The sequence below is a fragment of the Barbus barbus genome (assembly GCF_936440315.1).
Source record: "Barbus barbus genome assembly, chromosome: 39".
NCBI lineage: Eukaryota > Metazoa > Chordata > Actinopteri > Cypriniformes > Cyprinidae > Barbus > Barbus barbus.
The window spans coordinates 26,604,794-26,628,702 of NC_136717.1; the positions used below are offsets into that span (position 1 = coordinate 26,604,794).

The 23,909-nt window shown below is 36.1% G+C and overlaps 2 protein-coding genes across 2 annotated transcripts; both read left to right on the forward strand.

Annotated features, from left to right (window-relative positions):
• Nucleotides 1-427: 427 nt before the first annotated feature.
• On the forward strand, nt 428-5,978 carry LOC306858791 (uncharacterized protein). The gene is made up of 5 exons (XM_079399515.1): nt 428-880; nt 3,628-3,819; nt 3,932-4,088; nt 4,168-4,353; nt 5,185-5,978. The coding sequence occupies exons 1-5, from the start codon at nt 700-702 to the stop codon at nt 5,408-5,410; spliced, it is 942 nt and encodes a 313-aa protein (XP_079255641.1). The 5' UTR covers nt 428-699; the 3' UTR covers nt 5,411-5,978.
• Nucleotides 5,979-7,019: 1,041 nt separating this feature from the next.
• Nucleotides 7,020-23,350, forward strand: cUnh12orf56 (chromosome Un C12orf56 homolog). The gene is made up of 13 exons (XM_079399107.1): nt 7,020-7,382; nt 8,857-9,034; nt 12,844-12,907; nt 17,168-17,459; nt 18,434-18,522; nt 18,620-18,764; nt 18,855-18,943; nt 19,902-19,991; nt 20,073-20,169; nt 20,332-20,406; nt 22,326-22,403; nt 22,511-22,689; nt 22,771-23,350. Exons 1-13 carry the CDS (start codon nt 7,104-7,106, stop codon nt 22,883-22,885), a joined length of 1,770 nt encoding a protein of 589 aa, XP_079255233.1. The 5' UTR covers nt 7,020-7,103; the 3' UTR covers nt 22,886-23,350.
• The last annotated feature ends 559 nt before the right edge of the window (nt 23,351-23,909 follow it).

The following is a 23,909-nucleotide window of genomic DNA, read 5'->3' on the forward strand; positions in this document are numbered from 1 at the left end:
AATTAATTAAATTTTACAATATATTAAAATAGAAAACAGTTATTTAATTTTTTATAATATTTTACAATATTACTGTTTTTACTGTATTTTCGATCAAATAAATGCAGCCTTGGTGAGCAGAAGATAATTATTTTAAATATATAATATTATCCATTATCCCTTACTTCCATTTCTTTTGTTGCATAGTTTACTTTATTATTTTCATAAAAATGTTTAAAAAAAATATGTATGTATTATAAAAATATGATGCAACTGGAATTTTAGTTTGGAGGAGGGTTAGGGTTAGGGTTTACCATAATTATTTAGGACTAAAATGTACTAGTAAATATGCCAGCACTTAAAAGCCAGTCTTGCAATCACGTGGGAGAGAGAGAGAGAGAGAGAGAGAGAGCAGTGCACATGTACATGAGGATGTGTGACTGATTGCAGAAGCAAGCGCAGCTCTGCCGTGTGTTGCATTACGCAAGCGGCTCATAATCAGCAGTGGAGCTGCAGCAGCGAGCAGCTTACAGAGGACAAACACACAGCAGTGCTGCATGAGAGTCAGCGTAACTCTCTCTCTCTCTCTCTCTCTGTCCCTGAGCGAACAGCCTGCGTTTGGCTGGTGAAGTGCAGGACAGTTTCTGGAGTCGCCAAGCACCAGCCGACATGAGCGACTGACATTCACACTTTCCATCTTATTTTTAAGCCCAGACTTCGATGGCTTTGAAGGAGAGCCGCCTCACCTGGGGCTTCCTGCTGTGGTCTGTGACGTGGAGCTTGGCTTGGACTTTTACGCCAAATGAAGGGTTTTCGGTCAGTCCCATATTTCATCGCTCCACTCCACCTGCCACCGAGATGGGGATGAACAGCACTGAGGCCCCTACGAGCAACTATACAGGTGTGTACAATAACAATATTCTGTTATTATGAGACAATGAATGCATATCATCACATAGTGCTATGCAATAATTATCAAATGCACTCAAAAAGTTCTTGCATGTGTTGAAGTGCATGTTTATAATCTTCTAACAGCATGTTTTGCACAACTTTTTCAGAAAGAGCACACTCAACCTGCAGCATTTACAGTCAAATATATTAAAAAAACACATGCACTTATTGTGAAATTCACGTGTTGGCTTTAAAATGTAAAATCTTCTTAAGGGTTTACATATAAATAGAGCTTTCATAACGGCTCAGAAAAAAAAATCACCAGTGCGAATCAGATCAGCCTGACCTGCATAGAACTCAGATTGGATTTATTATGATTGGAGAACATATAAAATCTCCCAGCTGTGCATACTTTGAGCGTAGTTTGCAAATAGTTTATTGATGTTTCCTGGCCTAAAGTCAATATGCATGACAGATTTGTGGATCTCTGATATTATCGAGGTAATATATGAGTTTGATTGCAGTATAATATATCTGTGAAGGAAAAGACTCCGTCCTCAGGTGCCAGTTACCTTAAGGTTTATTGCTCAGGTGAAACAAAGGATGCTTTTTGCCACGTGGCAATGGCGGGCAGTGGGATAGTTGGCAGTTTGTCAGTTCCGTTACAGGGTTGCCAGCTTTCAAACTGAAATGGAGGGGGTTTTATCGCCACCGTGGCCATGACAGAATTTGCCCTGCTTTCAGCTTTCAGTGCACCGCAAACCTGATGGAGTCTGAAGTGGATCTGTCCCGGATAAGAACATGCAAAGTCAAAAGAAGGGAATAAGAAATTATATTTTGCATTAAGAAAAAGAAATATATTTGGTTTAAAGAAGTTTGTTTAAGGACATCAAGATTTTTGCACTGTGACAATTTAGCACATTTACTCCCATAATTCTTACTGACTTAATGCAAAAAGAGTCATTACTGTAAAATAATAAAATATATATTATTTAATTTGTCTTTTTTTCATGTTATTTTTTTCTTGTACTACATTGTTTCATTTAGAAAATCATGTTTTTAGAAAATAGTATTACTGTCATTTTTGTTTTGTAATGCATTATAATAAATTTATTGAATTACAGAATTTATATAAAATATATAAATATATATCACTCTAAAACAAAGAACATTAAAAAAAAACTCATACCAAAAACATTCAAACACATTAAAGTAATAAGAATTTGGGAGAAAAATGAATTGCTATGATAATAATGCAGATAATCCATAATGCAGGGTTATTTTTAGTTGATATATTAAAACTAAAACTGATGTAAAAAGTAAAAACCATATAAAAATATTTTCAAATGCAACAAAATCACTAAAACCTTAACTAAAATTAAAATGAAAACAGAAAATATAAAAATAAAATCTAATGCAAAATATTATGAAAAACTGTAATTTCATCTCAATTACGCTAAAATAACACTTGCATAATGCATTTCATAATGTGGACACCTGTTAAAATCCATTCACTCCAAGTCACTCATTTACCTGCAACGCAAATACAGAGGCTTCCACGTCACTTCTTTAAAGGGAAGTAACTGAAGTAACTGACAGTGTTAAAGAGAGCAAGCCGAAGCACACAGGAATTGCTGGTGAGGTCAGCAGACGAGTTACTCGTTAAAGATGCAAAGTCATACCACAGCGTTCCTTGCGGAAGTTACATGATCATGCATTGACAACCTGATCCACTCAACCTGTCCCACTGGAGAATGTCTCAGTGCAGCTTGTGGTCAGGCTGCATCATTCTCCTCAGCTGCAGGGACTTGTGGATAATCAATTTTTAATGCACAGCCCTATGCTTTATTTAATTGTGTTCTGTTCTAAGCGAAGCTCTGGTGCGACCCTTGGGGAGTATGTGAGATGGGACGGAGGGGAGAAAAAGAAACTGACAGTTGAGTTATTTATTTATTATGCCATGGAGTTGGATTGCTTAACGCTAGCAGCATTGCCATGCCAGTTAAGCCTGGCTTAATGAGACCAGCATAGGACTGGAACTGGTGTGAACAATAAATACCATCCAGTGACCCTGCCAGCTTAATCACACTGACTCCAGCACAGTCAATATGAGCTCCGTTTGACTGTATATTGACAGTGGAGATGGACAGTGCAGTGATGAAAACTCGGTAGGAGAACACAGAAGACGCTGAATCCTCTGTGGGAATGTAGAGAGACTGGAGGAGAGGTGGATTATGGGATAGAGCAAGGGAGAAAACACCCTGTGGGTACTGATGGAAAGAGAGAAGGGAAAATGCTTTCATCTTAACCCTTGAGGATAACTAAGTATTGTTAACTAAGTCACAGGAAAACTTTCTTGCACACATACACTCACAGACACACTTAATGCTGTCATTTGGATGGACCTATGCACTTATGAACATAAGTCTTGATATTGTGATTATTGACATTTATTTTTTATACTTCTATTCTATTCTATGTGTGTGTGATTTAGTCCAATCATGAAAAAGTGATAGTAACAAGTTCTATTCTATTCTGTTTTATTTAGTCCAGTTATGGAAAAGGGATAGCAACAAGTTGCATTCTATTCTATTCTACTCTATTCTATTTTATTCTATTTAATTTAGTGCAATCAAGGCAAAAGTGATAGCAACAAGTTGCATTCTATTCTATTCTATTTTCTGTTTGAGTGAAGTGTTTTTGAAGTCTTAGCACATTTAAAAGTGGTTTCTAACCATCTGTGGTTCACGTTTGCAGGCCTGAGCTGCATGTCACTGCTTCCCCCTCGGCGAGGTTCTTTCTATGTAGAGAAGGGCAGTGGGATGTCCGTGGGAACTGTTTTGGCGTTCTGGTGCCTCGAGGGGTACCAGCTGGTGGGCAGCGAGAAGATTACCTGTGTCCTGCGTGGCGACACCGCTCAGTGGAGCAACTATCCACCCGACTGTGAGGGTCTGTGTTCACTGCCATCATTTCTGTTTTAAGAGATAAAAACTCCTAAGAAATGCACTCCTGCTAATGAAATCCCAGATTTTCAATGTGCACTATTGTGTAAATATGGTAGCCATTCCTAAACCGGAGGACCGCGGGCTTAGAGTAGCCGTGCTGGCATCGGTAGTGAGCAGCATCGTCATCCTCGCCATGTCCGTGTCCTTCATCATCTGCTGTCTGCAGGAGCGCATGAACAAAGAGAGGGCAGAACGGACAGACGGACGGGGCAGGTATGCACATCTGGGGAGGAAGCGACAAGGGAGCTTAAAATAGGCAAAGAGGATGCTAATGATTTCTCTGACTTTCCAGGATGAGAGACAAGCGCAAATCATCCAGGAGGAGTGAGTGCTGGCTGGAGAGAGACGAAGGAGACTGGGAAGCTTTTCCACCACCTAAAATTTACAACCTTTCCCAGCATCTTGACCCCCATCTGACCCCTGAGAGCCCGGTCTATATGGGGGGACTGGCTGGGTACGATAACCGCGGGTATCAGAGGTGAGAAAATAAGCGTTGTTAAACTTAAAAATGTATGTATTAAATCATGGAAAAAAATTATTTCTGGTAATATTTAAGAGACACAATTCTGATTTTCTTTCTATGAATACTGAGTTTGTAATAATGAATTCCATCACAAAATTAAAAAGATAATTGCGATTTTTTTTCTCACAATTCTGACTTTTCTTTATATGTTGATATATAAATACTACATATATAGATTTATATCTTGCAGTTCTGAGTTTATATCTTACCATTCTGCTTTTATTTCTTGCAATTTTCCATTTATATGTCACAATTCTGCATTTATGTCTCACGATTCTGAGTTTATATCTATGCAATTATGGGTTTATATTCTGCAATTCTGATATTCAATCAGAATTACGAGATATAAACTCAGAATAGTAAAAAAAAAAAAAAGTCTGAACTGTGAGACAAAAAGCTGCAATTATCTTTTAAATGTTTTACCCTATGAGTTTCCATTAAAATAAAAAATAAAAAAACAGAATTGTGAGATGTAATCAGAGATGTAGTCAGAATAAAGTCTGAATTGTGAGAAAAAATGCTACAATTACCTTTTTTATTTTGTATCCCATGCTGGAAACAATCTTCCATAGTAAACAGTTGTGCTGCTTAATATTTTTGTGGAAACCATTATGCATTTTTTAGGATTCTTTGCTGAATGTTCAAAAGAACAACATTTATTTAATGCTTTTTTTTAACACTCCAAATGTCTTTACTGTCACTTTTGATCAATTTAATGTGCCCTTGCTCACTAAAAGCATAAGTTTCTTTGTTTTTGTTTTTTTTAATGGTCTTTTTGTTTTGCAGGAGTCAGGAAAACCTCTTGAAAGCTCCTCTTCCTGGTCTTTACCGTACGGAAAGTCATATGTATCCGCATGTGGTCCTGCAGAGGGTTCCCACACCCACAGTGCCGAGTGCACCCAGCGCACCCGTCTACCTCCGCCTCTCCACCCCTCTGCCCGCAGAAAGCCCCAGCGAGCAGCCCGCTCTGCCGCCGTACCCCAGCGCCGCTCCACAGCGCCTGTGGCCATAGAAACACACTTTTATTCAGAATTTTTACAACTGTCGCCATGGCGACGTATTACGGCCCCTACGTGCGAACGGCTCCTGGGGTTCAGAAAACCAAGAGAAATGATGGACTCAAGCTTGAGCCACCTAGATCACCACACACAGCTAGATCTAGATGTTGAACCAGGTGTGGGTCCAAATGTAGTTACATTTAGTATGTTGCATATGTGAGGAGATTTCTGAATGACTCTAAGGAGCCCCGTTGTGTAGTTTCTTGGAGAGGAAAGTTATATTAGCAGATGTGAAGACTCCATACTGGTACTGTGATCCGCTCCAAGGTTTATTTTTGTTAGTTAGTACTTTTTATTTTTGTGGTAAAGGTTCTGACTACTTGCACTCATAAAATAAAAAAAATGCAACCGTGTCAGGTCACATTAGAGCATCGATTTAATATTTCTATGTTTTTATATTATGGAAGTGTAGAAGAATTACACTGATGTCCAGATTACGGACATGTACATTGGGATCTCATTAACCTATTATATTTCAAACTTGATTTTGTTTATAACAAATAAAAAGATTAAGATCATTGTACATGTGTATTGTATTTTTATTGTCCACACACACATATATATATATATATAAATGCACACCAGTGCATGTATATATTTAAGAAAAATGTTACGTTTATATATTAAATATATTTATATATAATATAAATTACATACATGTATATACATGTAAATATTTTCTAAATATATACTGTATGTGTGTGTATTTATATATATATGCATAATAAATATACACAGTACACACATATACTGTGAACAAAAACTTTTATTTGCATGCGATTAATCATGATTAATCATTTGACAGCACTAATATATACATGAATTTTGTTGCTCTGAACAGCTGATTAATAAATATTCATGTGATAAAATCGTTCTGTTTAAAATGACTATTGTCATAGACTCCATATAAAGGAAATGGCGTTTTTACACATTAAATTATGAATGAGAATGCTGTAATGTTGAGAGGCATGATGTCAAACAGTTTAGTTAATTGCTCCCAGGTTAACTAGCACTCCACATCAATAAGAAATGGAAGCGTTTGCTCAAATAAAACCGACTCGTCTTTGCGCCCACTAGATGGCGAGATTGTTCCGTGTTCATTTCGACATGCATTTCAGTCATAAAACAGTAAACATACACATCAAATTCAAATAAAGTCACATACATTATAAATTTCTACATTATATAGTAGGACTATAAAAAGAATAGAACAGCCAAAAATGAATATTCTTCATACCCGTATAATTTTCCCCCTGAAACACAAAAGCAGAAGTTATTAGCAGAATACTCTTTTTAATAGCAGTGCAAGGGCACTCCACAAGAACAAAAAAATAACAAGCACCAAACACCACCAAATAAAATGAACTCCATACAACTTTCACGATGTATTAAATGTCGGTTGTCAATTTCACCAGCTATAACGTGTTGTATTCATTTGCTTTTTAAGTCTATCTTTTGTTATTGCTGCATACTCCTCATAACAGAGCCAAGCCATGCTGCACTATTTATAAGGACGGCTGCGCATGCGCAACGAGAGCGCCAGTTGACAGGCGTTAAATACGCAGAGAGCGAGAATACACCAGCAGAGCTTCAGTGAATGCAGAAATGACTTCTGTGTGGTATTGAATATGACAGCTCGAGCGGGATATGGGTGGTGTTAAAGGTGACATTGCCATGGCCAGAACCAGCGCGCGAGGGCTGCTCCGCCACAACAACAGCAAATTGGACTCTTTCCTCAAGAGGAACACCAGTCGAGATGTGTACGAGCGGATCCGGGTCTACGAGCCGTGTGTGGTGGTCTCGGACTCGGTCAAGAAGGTTTTCATGCATGTGATCTTGAGCGACGAGCGCGTGTATCTGAGCGAGTATCAGCCGCGCGCGCTGCGAGAGGCGCTCAGCTTCAGACACATCAAGAGCATCGAGCTGGTGAGAGACACACAAATCAATGCCTTTATCAGTTTATTATCGCATGCACCAGTGATTACAAAGAGAAGGCTACAACTGATTAACCCAACTAACAAGAAAGTCATTTCTGACTATTCAGTTTTTTGAAAGTTTAAAAAACGTTCTTCTTGGTGAACTTTATGGGAGCATTAAATTTTATTATGAGAATGTTGCTTGTAAGAACGTCCAACTAAAATATTTGAGAGAAACGTCCCATATGTTGTTGTGCAAACATTTCTAGAATGTTATTAAAGTAACGTTCTATTAACGCTGAGAGAATCTTGCCAGAATATTAACCAATTGCGAGAACGTTCCCAGTTAGCTGGCAATGCATTTACAAAAACAGCACTAAAGATAGGCTAATATAACACAATAATAGTAAAATAACAATACAAGGCAATGCAATTTGCACATCAACAGAAACTATAAGAACCATATATTGCATATAGCCTAATTGGTCAATAATAAAATTAATTTGTGATATTTTGCTGACTTCTTTTTATTGCATAAATTCTTTACTGTAAAATGAATTAATTACTTAATTAATCATAATTTAACTTGGCCACACTCTTCTGAACAGGATTCACGTGTTCCTGAAAAAAACTGACAAATAAACCAAATCCTGCACGCTATCTTTGCAAAAAGTATTAAAAAAGTTTTATAGTGAAAAACCTGGAAATATTACAGAATTTCAAAAGTGTGTTTACTAGAAATTCAAGGAACATAAAAAAAAATGGTTAGAAATGATTCTTTGTGAGGTCAATCTCCTTAAGTTATCACAAAAAAAGTCATGGAAAATCATAGAAATTAATCATCCAAAAATGCGGACGCATTTTACACGACAAGAGACTTCACACACTTATTTTTTGTATATTTATTACATTTATTTTTCTCATTCCCTCACTGAATTGCTTGAGTCATTAAGTATAATTATATATTATTTATTTATTAAATTATATGAATTATTATTTAAATACATTAACTAATAGTCATGTGTTATTTATTTACTGATATTTTATAAATCATACATCATTCGCACATTCGAGTCAATGTGTTCTAAATGCCAGCTAAAGCACGACTGTCTGCTAAGACAATGCTAATTATAGTGAGGACGTTTGCTTATCCTGTCATGTTAAACTGCTTAAAGAAGGTGTGTTTGGTAAGCTCATGTATGTACAGCTCAAAGCATGAAAGACCGGAAAACACACACAGATCACACATGTAAATGTCACAATTGCCAAGAAAAGCAATTTGCCTGTCATTAACATAGGTGCAAATGCATTTTCCTCAGAAATACAAAATGCATATTTAATACATACAGTAAATGTACGAAGTAATGATTCTAATTGATCATTGATGATTAGATGTTATTAAACGGTCATTCGAGCGGCTCACACTGATGTAATTAGGTCAACGTTAGACTGTAAGCGTACAGATCTCTTGTCTTTCCTCACAGATCAATGATTTGCCAGATTTCCTCAGCGGACAGGATCGTGAGCACTCAATGCATATCCGTGTTGTTCATACCGCAAAGGATCCTGGGAAAAAGAGCTCAAGACCCAAAGGATCCGTTCAGAATAAGCCACCGTTTCCATCACGAGGACGCAACTCGAGTGCCCGTCATTCTCTGGAGGGTAAAAAAGCTATTTAATTCAAGCAAGAATGAATTATTAATCAGGAATTAATTTACTGTTCACAAGCAGGCGACTGCATAACTGTTGAGTATTACTAGAGTCCATGTTTCCCTGGACGGTGTGATGTGAAGCTGTATGTGTGTTAATCCGTGAGCTCTTTGAGCTGTGGGGATGAAGCAGCAGTTCTGACACCCGTCTAACCCACATGGACATGCATGTGTCACTCAGCTGTGAGTTTCTGTTCATCTTAACTGTTAGGTGCATTTCTGCATTGAGATTTAGTGTACGGCAGAGCAGGAAAGCTGCTTAACCAGCACCGGATAAACAGCTGAAGTAGGTGATCTGTATAGACTGGACACACAAAGACACTCAGCGTTTCGACATTACTTGAGTTCATCTGTGAATGGAGAGGATTCACTGACACATTTGCTCTGTTGCTGTAACACACACGAAGCAATGGCAAAGTAGTTATTAAGAACAATGAAAATATGTACATAGTGACAATCTATTTTGAGTTTTCAATATATAAATTTAGTGACATATCTTAAGTGTTTTACATTTTTCAAGGTGAAATACATTTTTATAATTATGTCTTTTTACATTCAAAACATAATCATAATATAAAAAAATATTAGATTATTAAATTTTAATAAAATATGGGACAACTGTATATACCTATATTTTGTTAATAAGTTAATGATATGCCAAACTGCCAGACCAGCAAAAGCTTAATTGTATGTGTCCAGTGCGATCACTACGTCCATAGAGCTGCCCTGTGGAGAAAGCCGGACCAACTGCATGTATGCTATGGTCCCCCTAAGAGGGGTCTTCCTGCTACCAAGCAGACCCTCAGTAGGTGGATAGTGGATGCAGTTAACACTGCCTATGAGTCCTCTCCGCTCCCCTCGCCGATGGGAGTCAGAGCTCACTCAACCCGAGGTGTGGCGGCCTCCAAGGCCTTCCTAGCAGGTGTGTCTATGCAGGACATCTGCAACACTGCAGGATGGTCCACGCTAGGGCTGCACGATTCTTGCTAAAATGTGAATCACGATTTTTCTCCATGGGAATTGAGATCACGATTCTCTTACACGATTCTCATTTTTTCAACCAAAATGTATTGCACTCAAGTACAAACACCCCCCCCCCCCCCCCCCCCCCCCCAAAAAAAAAACCCCCACAGGACATTCAGTATAATAAAGTGCTGGAATAACAAAAACTTGTCTCTTTTCTTTATTTTAGACCCCTTAAAGTGAATAATTTTAAAGCTTTAAGTTGTTGAACATAAGAGAACATTAACAATAATAAATAAAAATATTCACATTCACACGGGACGTCGGCGTCAACGCCTCTCGTTTACTTTGAATGGAGTGACGTCAAGTGTTGCCGAACTGAATTGTGTGGCTGAATTGTGGCATTGCACGCGGCAGAAGTTGAAAACTTTTCAACTTTTCAAGCGCCAACGCAGGCGTCAGCCAATCAGATCGCCTTATGCAAATACCCTAGCGCAGACGCTAGCCAATCCCGTTCATGCAGCACCAGAAAGTATGTGATTGGCTGTTATCACTATGACGGCGCGTCAGCACCAGAGCCGTTGAGAATGCTTCCATAGGAACTTAGGAATGCGGAAGTAAAGCGTGTCGTGGAGCAGCCAATAGTTCCAAACAACCGATAGTTTCAGCAGTGAAGCCCATTCATTTCAGTGCTTCTCAAACACAGTCGCCAGAAATTTGAGGAAATTACAGCATTTTTTGCCATTTTAACACATTAGTTTATCTCTCGGAAATCTGACCAGTAGTTGTATTTTATGAAACGCGTTATAGTTAATGTTTATTTTTAGATAATAGGCAGTATATGCTATATTTGCAGTTAGATAACGTGAGAAACACCTTAATAGCGATCATACCCAGATGCTAGTTGTTTTACATCTTTCTGTAATCTTTCTCTCCCTGAAGGAAGTTGAATTAACCCCATTTATTTCAGTATCTTTGGAGCATTTTCACTGAAATAACTGCTTTTTAAAATATTTTAACGCCTTAGCTGACCTATTCTTGAATAGTAATTAATAGTGGTATTTTCATGTCGTCAGGTTTAATAATGTTTATCGTTAGATAATAGCTAGTGAGACTATTAGATTTTTATTATATTATTATAGATACACTAGCTACAATAACTAAACTAGTTATCATAACTGTATTAAAATGTGAATAATAGATGACCATAGATGAATAAATATATATTAATACAATAACACATACTAATTAGATTTCTTATACTCTTTAAATAAGCATAATTTATTTCATCATTAGTCTGCACATCCACAGGAATAAGAGTAACACAAAAACACACAAAGTCATGCCTCGAGTCTGCAATCTTTATTAAGCAGTTTACACTATTTATACTTTGCATACAAAGAAATGTAACCGCCTTATCCTGTGTGTTGCATTGTACTATGTTTTTACTCCATAGTTAAACAAGAAAAACCCATTAATATTATTTCCATTAAACTCCACAGACAAACGTTGTTACTTTGTTGTTGTCTGACCCGATTAATCCCATTCAAACCTATGGACAGCGCGGAGCTGTTAGGATCACCACGTGACCGCGCGGCGGCGAGATCAAAGCGTGTCGCAACTCTGTTTCTCAGCGGCTCTGGTCAGCAACAAGCTTCAGACACGCCCTCCGTCAAGCGTTGATGCTGACGCCCCGTTGAAGCAGCGCTGCACAGAATGATCACCGTATGACATCAAAGTACCGCAAGAGCGATTTGAATGCATAGGATCTGACTGCTCTCTTATCGCTCTCTTGGTACTTTGATGTCATACGGTGATCATTCTGCGAACGCGCCTATTGACTCCGTTTAGTTCTGCCGCCTTGTTACACGTCACGTGAGTGACAGCGGAACGTGGCCAATGAGGGAGAGGAGAAAAGTGATCGAGATTTATGATTGATTGGTGAATTAATAGTGTTTTGTTACTGTGTGAGTGACCAATAACGCGTGAATGCAGCATGATCTGAATGCAGGGAAATACACGGAAGTGAATCGCCATCATTTAGAAATGAGATCGCATTTATGAATCGAGATTGTGATTTTTTTTTTGATTAATCGTGCAGCCCTAGTCCACGCCCCTAACTTTCGTGAGGTTCTATGACCTCGACATGCGAGCTACTCCCGGCTCTTCTGTTCTCTCGTCCTAGTACACACTAGGCAGGGACTTGTCAGTCTGGCGGCATGTGTATCTCATTTCCAAAGCGTTTTCGGATGCAGCTGGAGTTTCTGAAGGGGAACGTCTCAGGTTTCGTATGTAACCATGGTTCCCTGAAGCGAATGAGACGCTGCGTCTCGAGGCCACACTTCCGGCATCCCTGCCAGCGCTTGCTTCATTCCTAGAAGCTGACGCCAGCTCCGCCGCACGTGCTTTTAAGCTTCCTGGTCGTGACGTCACCCCCTTCACGCCCTTCCATTGGACTGATTACACATGTGATTCAGAGGGCGGTCACACTGAAGGCGTTCCCAAAGCGTTTTCGGACGCAGCGTCTTGTTCCCTTCGGGGAACCATGGTTACATACGTAACCTGAGATGATTTCTTGTAGCTCAAAGAGTAGTGCAACACCAAGGTCATGGGTTCGGTGCACAGAAAGCAAGAACGGATAAAATGTTAATGTGTAACTTGAATGCAATCTAAGTCACTTTAAATTACAGCATCCGCCAGATGTATAAATGTAAAGGTAAATTTCATGAAGATTTCAAATTGTCATCTCAGATGCACCTGAACGTGAAAATGCAGCAATTGTGTTTTGTGATCCAGCAGGCGTGAATCCCGTTCTGCAGTCGTCTGAGTCCTCCAGCTGGAGAATCTCTCCCACATCAGTGAGGTACAGTGTTAACGGCCTCACGTTCACCTGACACAAGCGTCACAATGAGCCATTCTAACGCTTTATCTCCACCTCGCAGCTTTTACTGCCTCTCAGAGCGAACAGACTCTGTTTTCAAGACTTGTTTGCTTAACAACTCGAACTGCTACTATACGGGTGCCACTATAAATGCAGAGATATTCTGAATCCCACTGCACTGTATCTCACGGGACGCTTATGTGTGTTGTGCTTCGCTGCTTAGAAACTAAATTGATTAAGTTCTTGCTTGTGCTAAGATATCATAGATACATATTATTATGATTGAAAGGTTCAAAGGTCATCAAGCGGAATTGTTTAACACATTAACATCACAAAAAAATGTGTCTTGGGGATTTATCCAGTGACATGCAAAAGAAAGCATTCGTTCATGGATCAAAAGTTGACTTTTTGGTGACTTTTTGTATTTTATTGCACTGTAGTTTAGAGTGGTAAGAAATTAAGAAGAAAATAAAATGATATAAAATGTAAAATATGATACATTTAAATCTTAATATTGGATTGAGGGAAAAAAATTGTTAGAATAAAATTTTCCATTTATGCTGTTTTATTTAGTTTGCATTTATTTGATTAAAATCCTATTTTCAGTCATTTTATTGTAATTTGCAGAGCATGTTGCGCTCTGAAACTCTGTAATGTGAGCATCTGAAGAGGAAATGAGGAGAGCAGAGAAGTTGCATTTCATATGAAGTGAAGTGAAATGAAGTGACATACTGCCAAGTGACCCATACTCGGAATTCGTGCTCTGCATTTAACCCATCCAACACACACACACACACACACACACACACACACAGCAGTGAACACACACACACACACACACAGCAGTGAACACACACACACACCGTGAACACACACCCGGAGCAGTGGGCAGCATTTATGCTGCGGCGCCCGGGGAGCAGTTGGGGGTTCGGTGCCTTGCTCAAGGGCACCTCAGTCGTGGTATTGAGGGTGGAGAGAGCGTTGGACATTCACTCCCCCCACCTACAATCCCTGCCGGCCCGAGACTCGAACCCGCAACCTTTGGATCACGAGTCCGACTCTCTAACCATTAGGCCACGACTTGTTAAAACACTGACGTGAGAAGACTATTTCACAGCTAAAATGTTAACCTGAGTTCACTGAGACATCCATAGGGATATCAGCATGGTAATTGAGCACAACAGCACTAATAGAGCAAAAATCTGAAAAAGTGATATTATGGAACGGTTGCTGTGGTAACAGATCTTAAATTGAACAGAGACAAATTCGCAAGTGCAATGTTTAAAGTGGCAGCTGCTGGGAGGATGTTTCTAGTTATGAGAGCGACAATATAAATGAATTACAGGAAGAATGTCTAGTATGTCTCCGGCGGGATTTAGTAATGGCTAAATGAAGCCATTAAACATATGCATGTTTAATGAACGCAGATAAAAGAAAGACACATCTAAATTAAGTGTTGTGTTTGAGGTTTCATGCTGATTTTCATAATTACAATATAATTTTTGCTGTTTTTGTGCTAATTAATTAATAAATTCATCAGTGTTATTTTCATATTATTATAATTATAGTTAACTAAAACTAAGACTATAAAAACCTTTGTCACTTCTAAAATAAAATAAAATCAATTTTAACTGGAATAAATTAAAATGTAAACAAAAAAACCCTTACACTTAACAGTTTTTTATTTCAGCTTTTTTCATTTTCACGTTGATGTACAAAAATAATAATTAATGAAATTAAACAATTAAATAATACATTAAAATACACATATTGAAAAACAAAATCTAATAAAAATGACAAAACAGCAAAATTAACTAAAATGTAGTGCTGTCAAACAATTAATCCAAAATAAAAGTTTTGTTTACATAATATATATGTGTACTGTGTTTATTATATATATATATATATATATATATATATATATATATATACACACATGCATGCATGTATATATTATATATAAATACATGTATATATATATTATATGTAAATGCATGTAAATATTTTCAAAATATATATACATGCATGTGTGTGTATTTATATATACATAATAAATATAAACAGTACACACACATATATTATGTAAACAAAAACTTTTATTTTGGATGCGATTAATCGTTTGACAGCACTACTAAAATTAAAATTCAAAATCTAAAAATAAAAACATATTTAAAATATGAATAAAATGCATCTCAATGATATTAAAATAACACTATTATTGATTATTAGAATTTTATATGTGTTTAATTCTAGTTTATTTTTATTTATTATCATTATTTGTTTATTTTTACAATTTTGGTACACACTTTTGTCATTAATCTAAAAAAATATATATTTTAGTTTTATTTCAGTTTAAGCTTTCATTGAGTAACTTTAGTACTTATTTCAGTTAGCTGTCAAAGCAACATTTTAAAGTTAAGTTGTTCATCTATTATTTTGATTTCAACTTTATATCAATTAACAATTGTTTTATTAGTTATAGTTTTAGTTAACATAACAACCCTGATATTCATAACGAAAACTGGAAAATTTGAATGCTGAAAACCACTTGATTTCCAAAACTGACGTCCGCTGCTGCACACGCTGACTCTCCATGACTTTACCACGGTGAGCAGAGGAGGAGGGCTGGCGTCATTCGCGCTGTTGCCAGGGCATAAGATGAGCAATAAACGTCCAATTAAAAGACCCTGTTTGTCTAAGCAAAACATGGCAGCCTGACGTTCTTAACGACGTGTGTTTGTGCGGGAGATGCCAGCCAGAGCTCTCTGTGAACGAGTCGAACCCGACCCCAGGGACACCATTAGTTCACGTTTAGCACATATTTGTGAGCGCTCGCCATTGAGGAGTAAACCACATGGGAAGTGCTTTAAACCTTATTGAAAGCCAGCTCTTCCACAGTTTAACTATCGGTTGAAGGCTTTATTGAATCAGTGGTGTGCGGTTGTACAGAAACGGTCTGTGAGCAGAATTTAGACTTCAGTATGAGAAGGAAAAGTAGGTCAGTGCACCTAAAAAAAGTTTGTGGGCATTTTCCACTGGGGGAATAGTGAGAAGGTTGAAGCGTATGGAAAGATTTTCTCTTTATCCTGCATCCTATTAGAGGAGATTGAAATGAAGGATGATGATGGGATGGAAAGCCCTTGTCTGGCATCCAAACCGTGACGTTCTGCACGCCTCCTCGTGGAAATGTTCTGTCAGTGCAGCTCGATTGAGGTGTTTTACAAGCAGAAGCAGCTTTTGTGCTGCTTTATCAAAGGCCCTGTTCAATTATACAGTTCAGAGGAGATCTTTGAAGAGATCTGCTTCATTATAAATAGATCTATCTTAGAGCAGTTTATTAGAAAGTTAACCCCTGAAGTATTTTTGTTAATCCTTGAGAGTTTGAGGTCTTGAGCACACGTGAGGCTATTTTACTCTTAAAATTGAAACCTCAATTTAAAACTTTTAAACACATTTATTTTATTTTATCATTTTATTTTAATATATTGTAGTTTTTAGAATTTTTTTGAATTAATTTTGAATTTTATACTTTCCATTTTTATTTTCATTTTAGTGAATTGTTTAGTGATTTTTTTAGTGTTTTTGTCTTTTTATGTTTTTTTTATGTCTATATAATTTTCTATTTATTTCAGTTTTAGTTTTGTTTTAATGTTTCCTTGTAAAAGTAGCTGAAGTAAAAAAAAAGTAATATTATATTTCAAGAAACAATTTTTAATGATTTTACTTTTAGTTTATAGCCCTGCTTGCCATGTCATAACATTTTAAAAATATTAATAATATTATTAATTTAATATGATTATTATTGATGTAATATTAATATTTAAAAAGAAAACTTTCCCCCTATTTTTTAGTCTAAAATAAAATGTGCTTTTAAGACAGACTTAAAGGGATAGTTCACCCAAAAATTATAATTCTGTCATCAATTACTCACCAAACCTGTATGAGTATCTTCTGCTGGTCATAAAAGAAGATATTTTGAAGAATGTCGGTAAGCAAACAGTTTCTGGTCCCCATTGATGCCCACAGTATGTTTTTCCTTACTATGGAAGTCAATGGCTACCGGCAACTCTTTGTTCACTAACATTCTTCAAAATATATTTTTTTTACATTTAGCAGAAGAATGAAACTCATACAGTTTTGAAAACAACATGAGGGTGGGAAATGATGACAGAAATGTCATTTTTGGGTGAACTTTAAGATCTTAATCACCTAAAAATCCATATATATGTTTGTTTGTTCTAGTGATGGTGGTCTGGAGGAAGAAGACGGCAGCGTCATTCTGAAGAGACGTTCAGCTTCCTGTCCGAGCCCGGATGTTTTGACTCTGGCTGTGTTTAATACGTCTCCCGCTCACTCCTCCAGCTCCAGTGACCAGCGAGAGGGTCCCAGCGCTTCTGTCCAGACAGCACTGATGAGGAGAACAACAACTGAGGAGCAGGACGAGGAGAAAGAGGAAGAGTTACACCTTTATGCTGTGTCTCCATCATCACGAATATACCTTCACTTGCAGAGCTCCTGGAGCAGCTATATCATAGTAAGTGTTTGTGGAGTCAGTTTCTACTCGCTTTTGTGTTTAATGGTCAACGTTCATTTTGTATTTGACCGTTGTTGCACATTGTAAGTAATGCACATATAATAGAAGTTTATGCAAGGCATTGCAATGGTATAAAGGTTCAAACTGAAAGGCTAAAATAAAATGCTTTTGCTGTTTTAAAAAGTAAAGTGAAAAAGTACTGCTAAAAAGATGATTTTAATTGCATTACAGATTAAATGGTGCAAAATAATGAATGATTTTAAATATATATTTTTTGGAGGGGGAATTATTGTTATTAAAAAATGATTGATATTAAGATTATTATTATTATAAAATTATTATCTTGTCTTTTTTTAAAACTTATATATTTATATAATAGTTTGAATATAATGACATTTTGTTGGGTTTTGACCTTGCCATGAACAGTTTTTTAACTTACATAGTTATTAAATATTTTATAAATTATTGTTGTTAAATATTTTAAACCAAAATTGATTCCCTGATTCTTAAAATAAATAAAATTGTATTCATAATATAAAATAAAATACAATAATAAAATGATTATCTTGATTATCATTTTAAGGTTTGAATATAATACAATTTTCTTGGGGTTTGCCAAGATTTTAAAAATATTTATCATATATCCTTAATTTATTATTATTATTAATTTCATATTAATAATTAAAAACAAAACTACTTCTCTTATTTTTAAAATAAATCAAATGATTCATAATACAATATAAAATAAAATAAGAAGTTTATTGCAGTCTTTTGCCTTTTTCCCTTCTTTATTATACTTTATTATATTAATTTGCCCTACAAAAATAGTATAAAGGTTAAAAAAACTGATGATTCTGAATGCTTTATAGATCAGATAGCACATTTTTGTATGGACGAATAAGCTTAAATGTTTTAATAAATATATAAGCTGTACATTTACACTTTAAAACCCTTTTAAAACCCCTTTTTTGTAGCGATCAACTTTGATGCTGGACCCAGTGTACAGGAAGAGATGTGGCATATCCTCCTCTTCTCCTCAGAAACAGAAATATCAGAAAATCAGGTACTGCGTCTTTCTGACTGAACAGCGTTTATGCGTTGATGTGTGTGGGCAGTGTAAAATGCGCAGGCTAAGAAAGCGTCTGCTAATGTGTTTCCAGCTGGGAACGGACGTGTCACTTGTTCAGTCAGTTGAGCGGAGAGCTGCTCCAGGAGAACATCAGCCTGGAGAGACTGTATTTACTCCTACAGGAGCTGCACACGGCCACGAACCGCAACCCCACCATCAAAAAACTCTTCTGGAGGGTAACATGCAGCTGTCTTCATCCAAATGCATGCACTGTTCATCCAAAAATGAAAAATTCCCTCACAAAATCCCTCTTTTTTGCTCCTCAGTCACCGGACCTTTATCCTTTCCTGGTGAAAACGCTGTCTGAAAGCTCCCAGGGCGGCCAGGAGGGAGTTCACACAGCCGACAGACTTCTGTAAGCCTCCGAATATGAAAATCAGACATGCAACTCGTGCATATATAGAGAAGTTATAGAGAAAACATTCCTAACTTTATATTTATGGAACGTTCTTATAACTTTAACGTTGAGAGAAAACATTCTGAGATCAATATTTTCGGAACGTTCCTATTATTTGAATTTGCGGATTATTCAAACATTTTTGTAACATTTAAATAACATTCTAATCGTGACAAGAAAACTGTAGATTTTAATGTTCTTAGAATATTAAAAATAAACGTTCAATTGTATTTTTACCTCAAACATAACATTATTTGAACGTTTTGGACATTTGAATGTTCTTAGAAGATTATGAATAAATGTGCAAATAATAAATATTTTGGGTAAATAAAATTTAAGTACAACGTTTAAGAAATGTTTTAACCACGTTTAAATTACGTTCTAATCACGACACGAAAACTGGACTTTAATGTTCATAGAATATTTTTTAAAAAGTTCAAATAACGTTATATTTTGTGTGAAAATAAAGTTAGTAGAGCATTGCAAGAAACGTTTTTGTAACCTCTAAATAACATTATAATCACAACAAGAAAAAAAATTAATGTTCAAACTATGTTATATTTTGGGTAAAAATAATATTTAGTATAACTAAATATTTGTGTAACCTTTAAATAAGGTTCTAATCACAGCAAGAAAACTGGACATTCTTAGAATATTAAAAATAAATGTTCAAATAGCATTATATTTGGGGTGAAAATAATGTTAGTAGAACATTGTAAGAGACGTTTTTTGTATAATTGTGTAAAATGACGTTATAATCAGTCTCATAACAAGCTAAACTGTCAGTGTTTTGGATCTACGACTTGTTAATGTTCTCAGGTTGACATTTTACAACTTACAACCCATGTCCGAGCAGATTTTCATGATCATTGCTGTAGGTCATTAAGACAAAGACGTGTCTCTCTTTATCCTGCAGACTGTGCACTTTGGTGGTTCAGATATTAAGCTTGATGTTCAGGGAAACAGAGATCGAAGCGGCGAGGCTCGGCATGCTGACGGCCAAACAGTGAGTGATTGTACCTCTCCAGTAACACCAGTGCACTCATTACAGCTTATTTCACTGAGCAATGGCTGCTGTGTGACGCAGGGGAGCTCTTACAGAGAACATGCTGCTGGCTTTAGTGTGCCATCCGGATCTCCAGCTGCCAGACTCCACTAATGGCTCTAAATCTTCACTTAATAAGGTATAAAAGATAGTCCATAATGGAAAAATGAAATGTTTTGTTATCATATAATCACCCTTGCTTCCCAGGTGTTAGGAAAATATGAAATAAGTTCTTTTTTGTTTTTCTCTTGTTCATGATCAATTCATTTATGATAATTAAATGTAATTTTTTGTGTCGCAGCTGCAGCGTCTGCAGGCAGACTATCTGGATGCGGCATCTGCGCTGCTGTTTGAGGTGGTTGTGTTCTGTCAGGAGGTGAGTTGCATTATCTCATCTATATATATATATTTAAAACATAAATCATTTTGAATCAAATTATCAATATAATGATTTTTTTCATGTTTCTGAATGAAGTCTCTTCTGCTCAACAAGGCTGCATTTATTTTATAAACAATAAAAAAATAATAAACATTAAAAATGATAATAAACAGTAAAAAGCATTAATATTGTAAATTATTATTACAATTTAAAATAACTGTTTTCTGTTTCAGTATATTGTCAAATGTAATTTATTTCTTAGTTTTTTTTTACTTTTAGTCATTTAGCAGATGCTTTTATCCAAAGCGACTTACAAATAAGAAAAAGTAACAAGTTAACACTCTGGAAATACTCTATACACACCCATTTAAGAAAATACAGCAATTAAATAAAATTGAGAAATGCATACAACAACAACATTTAAATAGTAAACATATAAAGGAAAAAAAATAATAAATAAAATAAAAATAAAAAGCGAAACTTATATCCTTTGCCGGTGTCCTAGCCCGGTGGAGTCGATGGTCTTCACACTAAGAGGGCTTCACACGAGGACTGCCGCGGTATAATAACCTATCTAACAAATCAGCTGAACCCACTTTCCTATTAATCACTAAAAATGGCCAAGCAAGTGCCGACACTGACAAGATACGCGATACAGTACGAGACCAAACGCGATTTCAGCAACTCTCAACATAGTGATCAAATAGTGATTTCTGTGATCAAAGCTGTATTTCCAGCATCATTACTCTAGTCTTCAGTGTCACATGATCCTTCAGAAATCAGTCTGATATGCTGACTCCTGGTCAAGAAACATTTATTATTATTATTATTATTATCAATGTTGAAAACAGCTTTCGCTGCTTATTTGTATTATTATTATTTTATTATTTTTTATTTTATTATTATTTTCTTTTTCTTTTTTTTAGAAAACCATGATACACTACCATACAAAAGTTTGGGGTCATATGTTTAAAAAAAAAAAAAAAAAAAAAAAGAAATACTTTTTTAAACAAGGACATTACTGTATTTACTATATTTATGATCAAATAAATGCAGCCTTGGTGAGCAGAAGAGACTTCATTTAAAAACATGAAAAAAAAAATCACAATTATTCGGTAGTGTGTGTGTGTGTGTGTGTGTGTGTGTGTGTGTGTGTGTCTGTGTGTGTGTGTGTTTGTGTGTGTGTGTGTGTGTGTGTGTGTGAGAGAGAGAGAGTGTGTGTGTGTGTGTGTGTGTGTGTGCATGTTTATGTGGTTTATGAAGACACAAATGTGTATAATAACATGGGTATGACAGAGGTATTACAATATGAAGGTGGTTTATGAGGACTCTGCCTATGTCCCCGTAATTCAAAAGGCTTAAAAAACATACTAAATGGTGTTTTTTTGAAAATCTAAAAATGCACAAAGTCTCCTGTGAGGGCTAAGTTTAGGTGTAGGGTTGGTGTAGGGCAATAGCACACACAGTTTGTTCAGTATAAAAACCATTACGCCTATGGAGAGTCCCCATAAACCACAAAAACCAACATGTGTGTGTGTGTGCATATATGCAAATAAATTAATTACATCCAAAATAAAACTTTTTGTTTACATAATATATGTGTGTACTGTGTATATTTAATCTGTATATATATATATAGACATATATGTTTCAAAAAAATATGTTATGTTTATATATTAAATATATTTATATATAATATCAATTATATGAATATAAAAATATTTACATGTATATATTTTCTAAATATATACTGTATGTGTGTGTATTTATATAGACATAATAAATATACACAGTACACACACAAATATTATGTAAACAAAAACTTTTTTTTTGGATGCGATTAATCGTTTGACAGCTATAATGTATACGCATATATAACACTGATCAGCTTTACTGGTCTCGTTTGTGTTTCAAAGGCTAGTCGCACACCTGCTCTGGGACATTTCCTCACCATCGGCTGGGTGTTTCAATTGCTTAAACCACATCCATTCTTAGTAAGTATATACCCGTTTCATTTTCATGCATATTTGCATGAATCCACATGATTAGCCTCCATATCAGAGCGACTGTTTGAACGTAGGTCCTGTTGGCTCTTTGGCAGCTCCCGTTCGTGGGCTATCAGGCCCAGCAGCTGGTTCTGGTTCTGTCGGGTCCTCAGGATCCGCTCAGCCCGTCTCAGGCGGTTCTCCTGTTCCAGCGCTGCCGTGTTCTGTTAGCCTGTCTGCAGCACAGCGCCTGTTTGAGCAAATACATCAGGACGGGATTCAAGGAGGAGTTCAGGTTCTTCATGAGCTTCAGATATTTTCAAGGCTGAGACACAGCTGTCATATATGTTATTATAATATCTTCTGTTTTGTATAGGTACTATGTGAAGACGTCAGGGTTGGAGGACAAACTGCCCCATCACTACCCCATCAGTCAACCTGCCCAGCGCCTTCTTTCCCAGCTCCTCAGTCTCGTTCTCCTCAAACCTTGAGCTCTGGCTCTTTCTCTTTCTGTTCCTCTGGGATTCTTTTTTTTATATTATTCCTGCAGATATGCCTTTGAATGAATATGCTGCACTTTAAGATTGAGTTCAAGTCTTATATTGTGTCTTACTATGTTTTGAACAGAGACTGTGGGATTTTACTCTGCCTTTGTCTACACTCAGGATTATTATCACTGTAATATGCGTAAAATATCGGAAATGTGATGGAAAGTCAATGCAGAGCATTTAATATATTCAAATATTTATAAAATAATGAAACCTTTCAAGTTTGGTAGGCCGCTGTAATATATCGCAGTATTATAATATGAATATGAATATTTTTCATATTTATTATGCTGTACTGTAACTAAAGCCTATTTTGGTTGGTTTTTGTTTGGATGCACTTTTTCTCTGTAAGACTGATTCTCAGGAACTCTATACCTCAAGGCCTCAAATTAAAAATACCAATATTTTAAATAACATCTGTGTCTGTTTTTTTTAATAAACTGGTGTTTTTTCATATGCAGTAAACAAACTGCAAATGTATGTAAACGCAGCATTTGCAGTGTAAATATAAAAAAGTATTTTATGTGTGATTTTTAGAATTACAATTTATGTATTTATTTTTTGCATAAATTGACAGAATAACAGCTTGACTGGGAGTGACACATAATGAAAATATTAAGCGATATTTACCCTGTGTGTGTGTGTGTGTGTGTGTGAGTGTGTGTGTGTGTGTGTGTGTGTGTGTGTGTGTGTCACAGTGAATTTCTTTTCTTATTTCTTTCAAGGATTTTAAGGTGACAAAAAAATTAAAAAATGCAATAAAACTTCATAATAGACAAATATGATTTACAAAGAAAGCCCTAGTACGTTCTAAGCGGCCATGCATTATTATAATTTTTCTGTCTTGTTTTCTTGTGATCATTTATGACACTTTCTGATGTAAAAACTACTTTTATAAGTAGCTGTTTGAATAATGAATATGCATACAACTGTTTTTTGTAATTATTTGTAACTCTTAAGGGAAAAT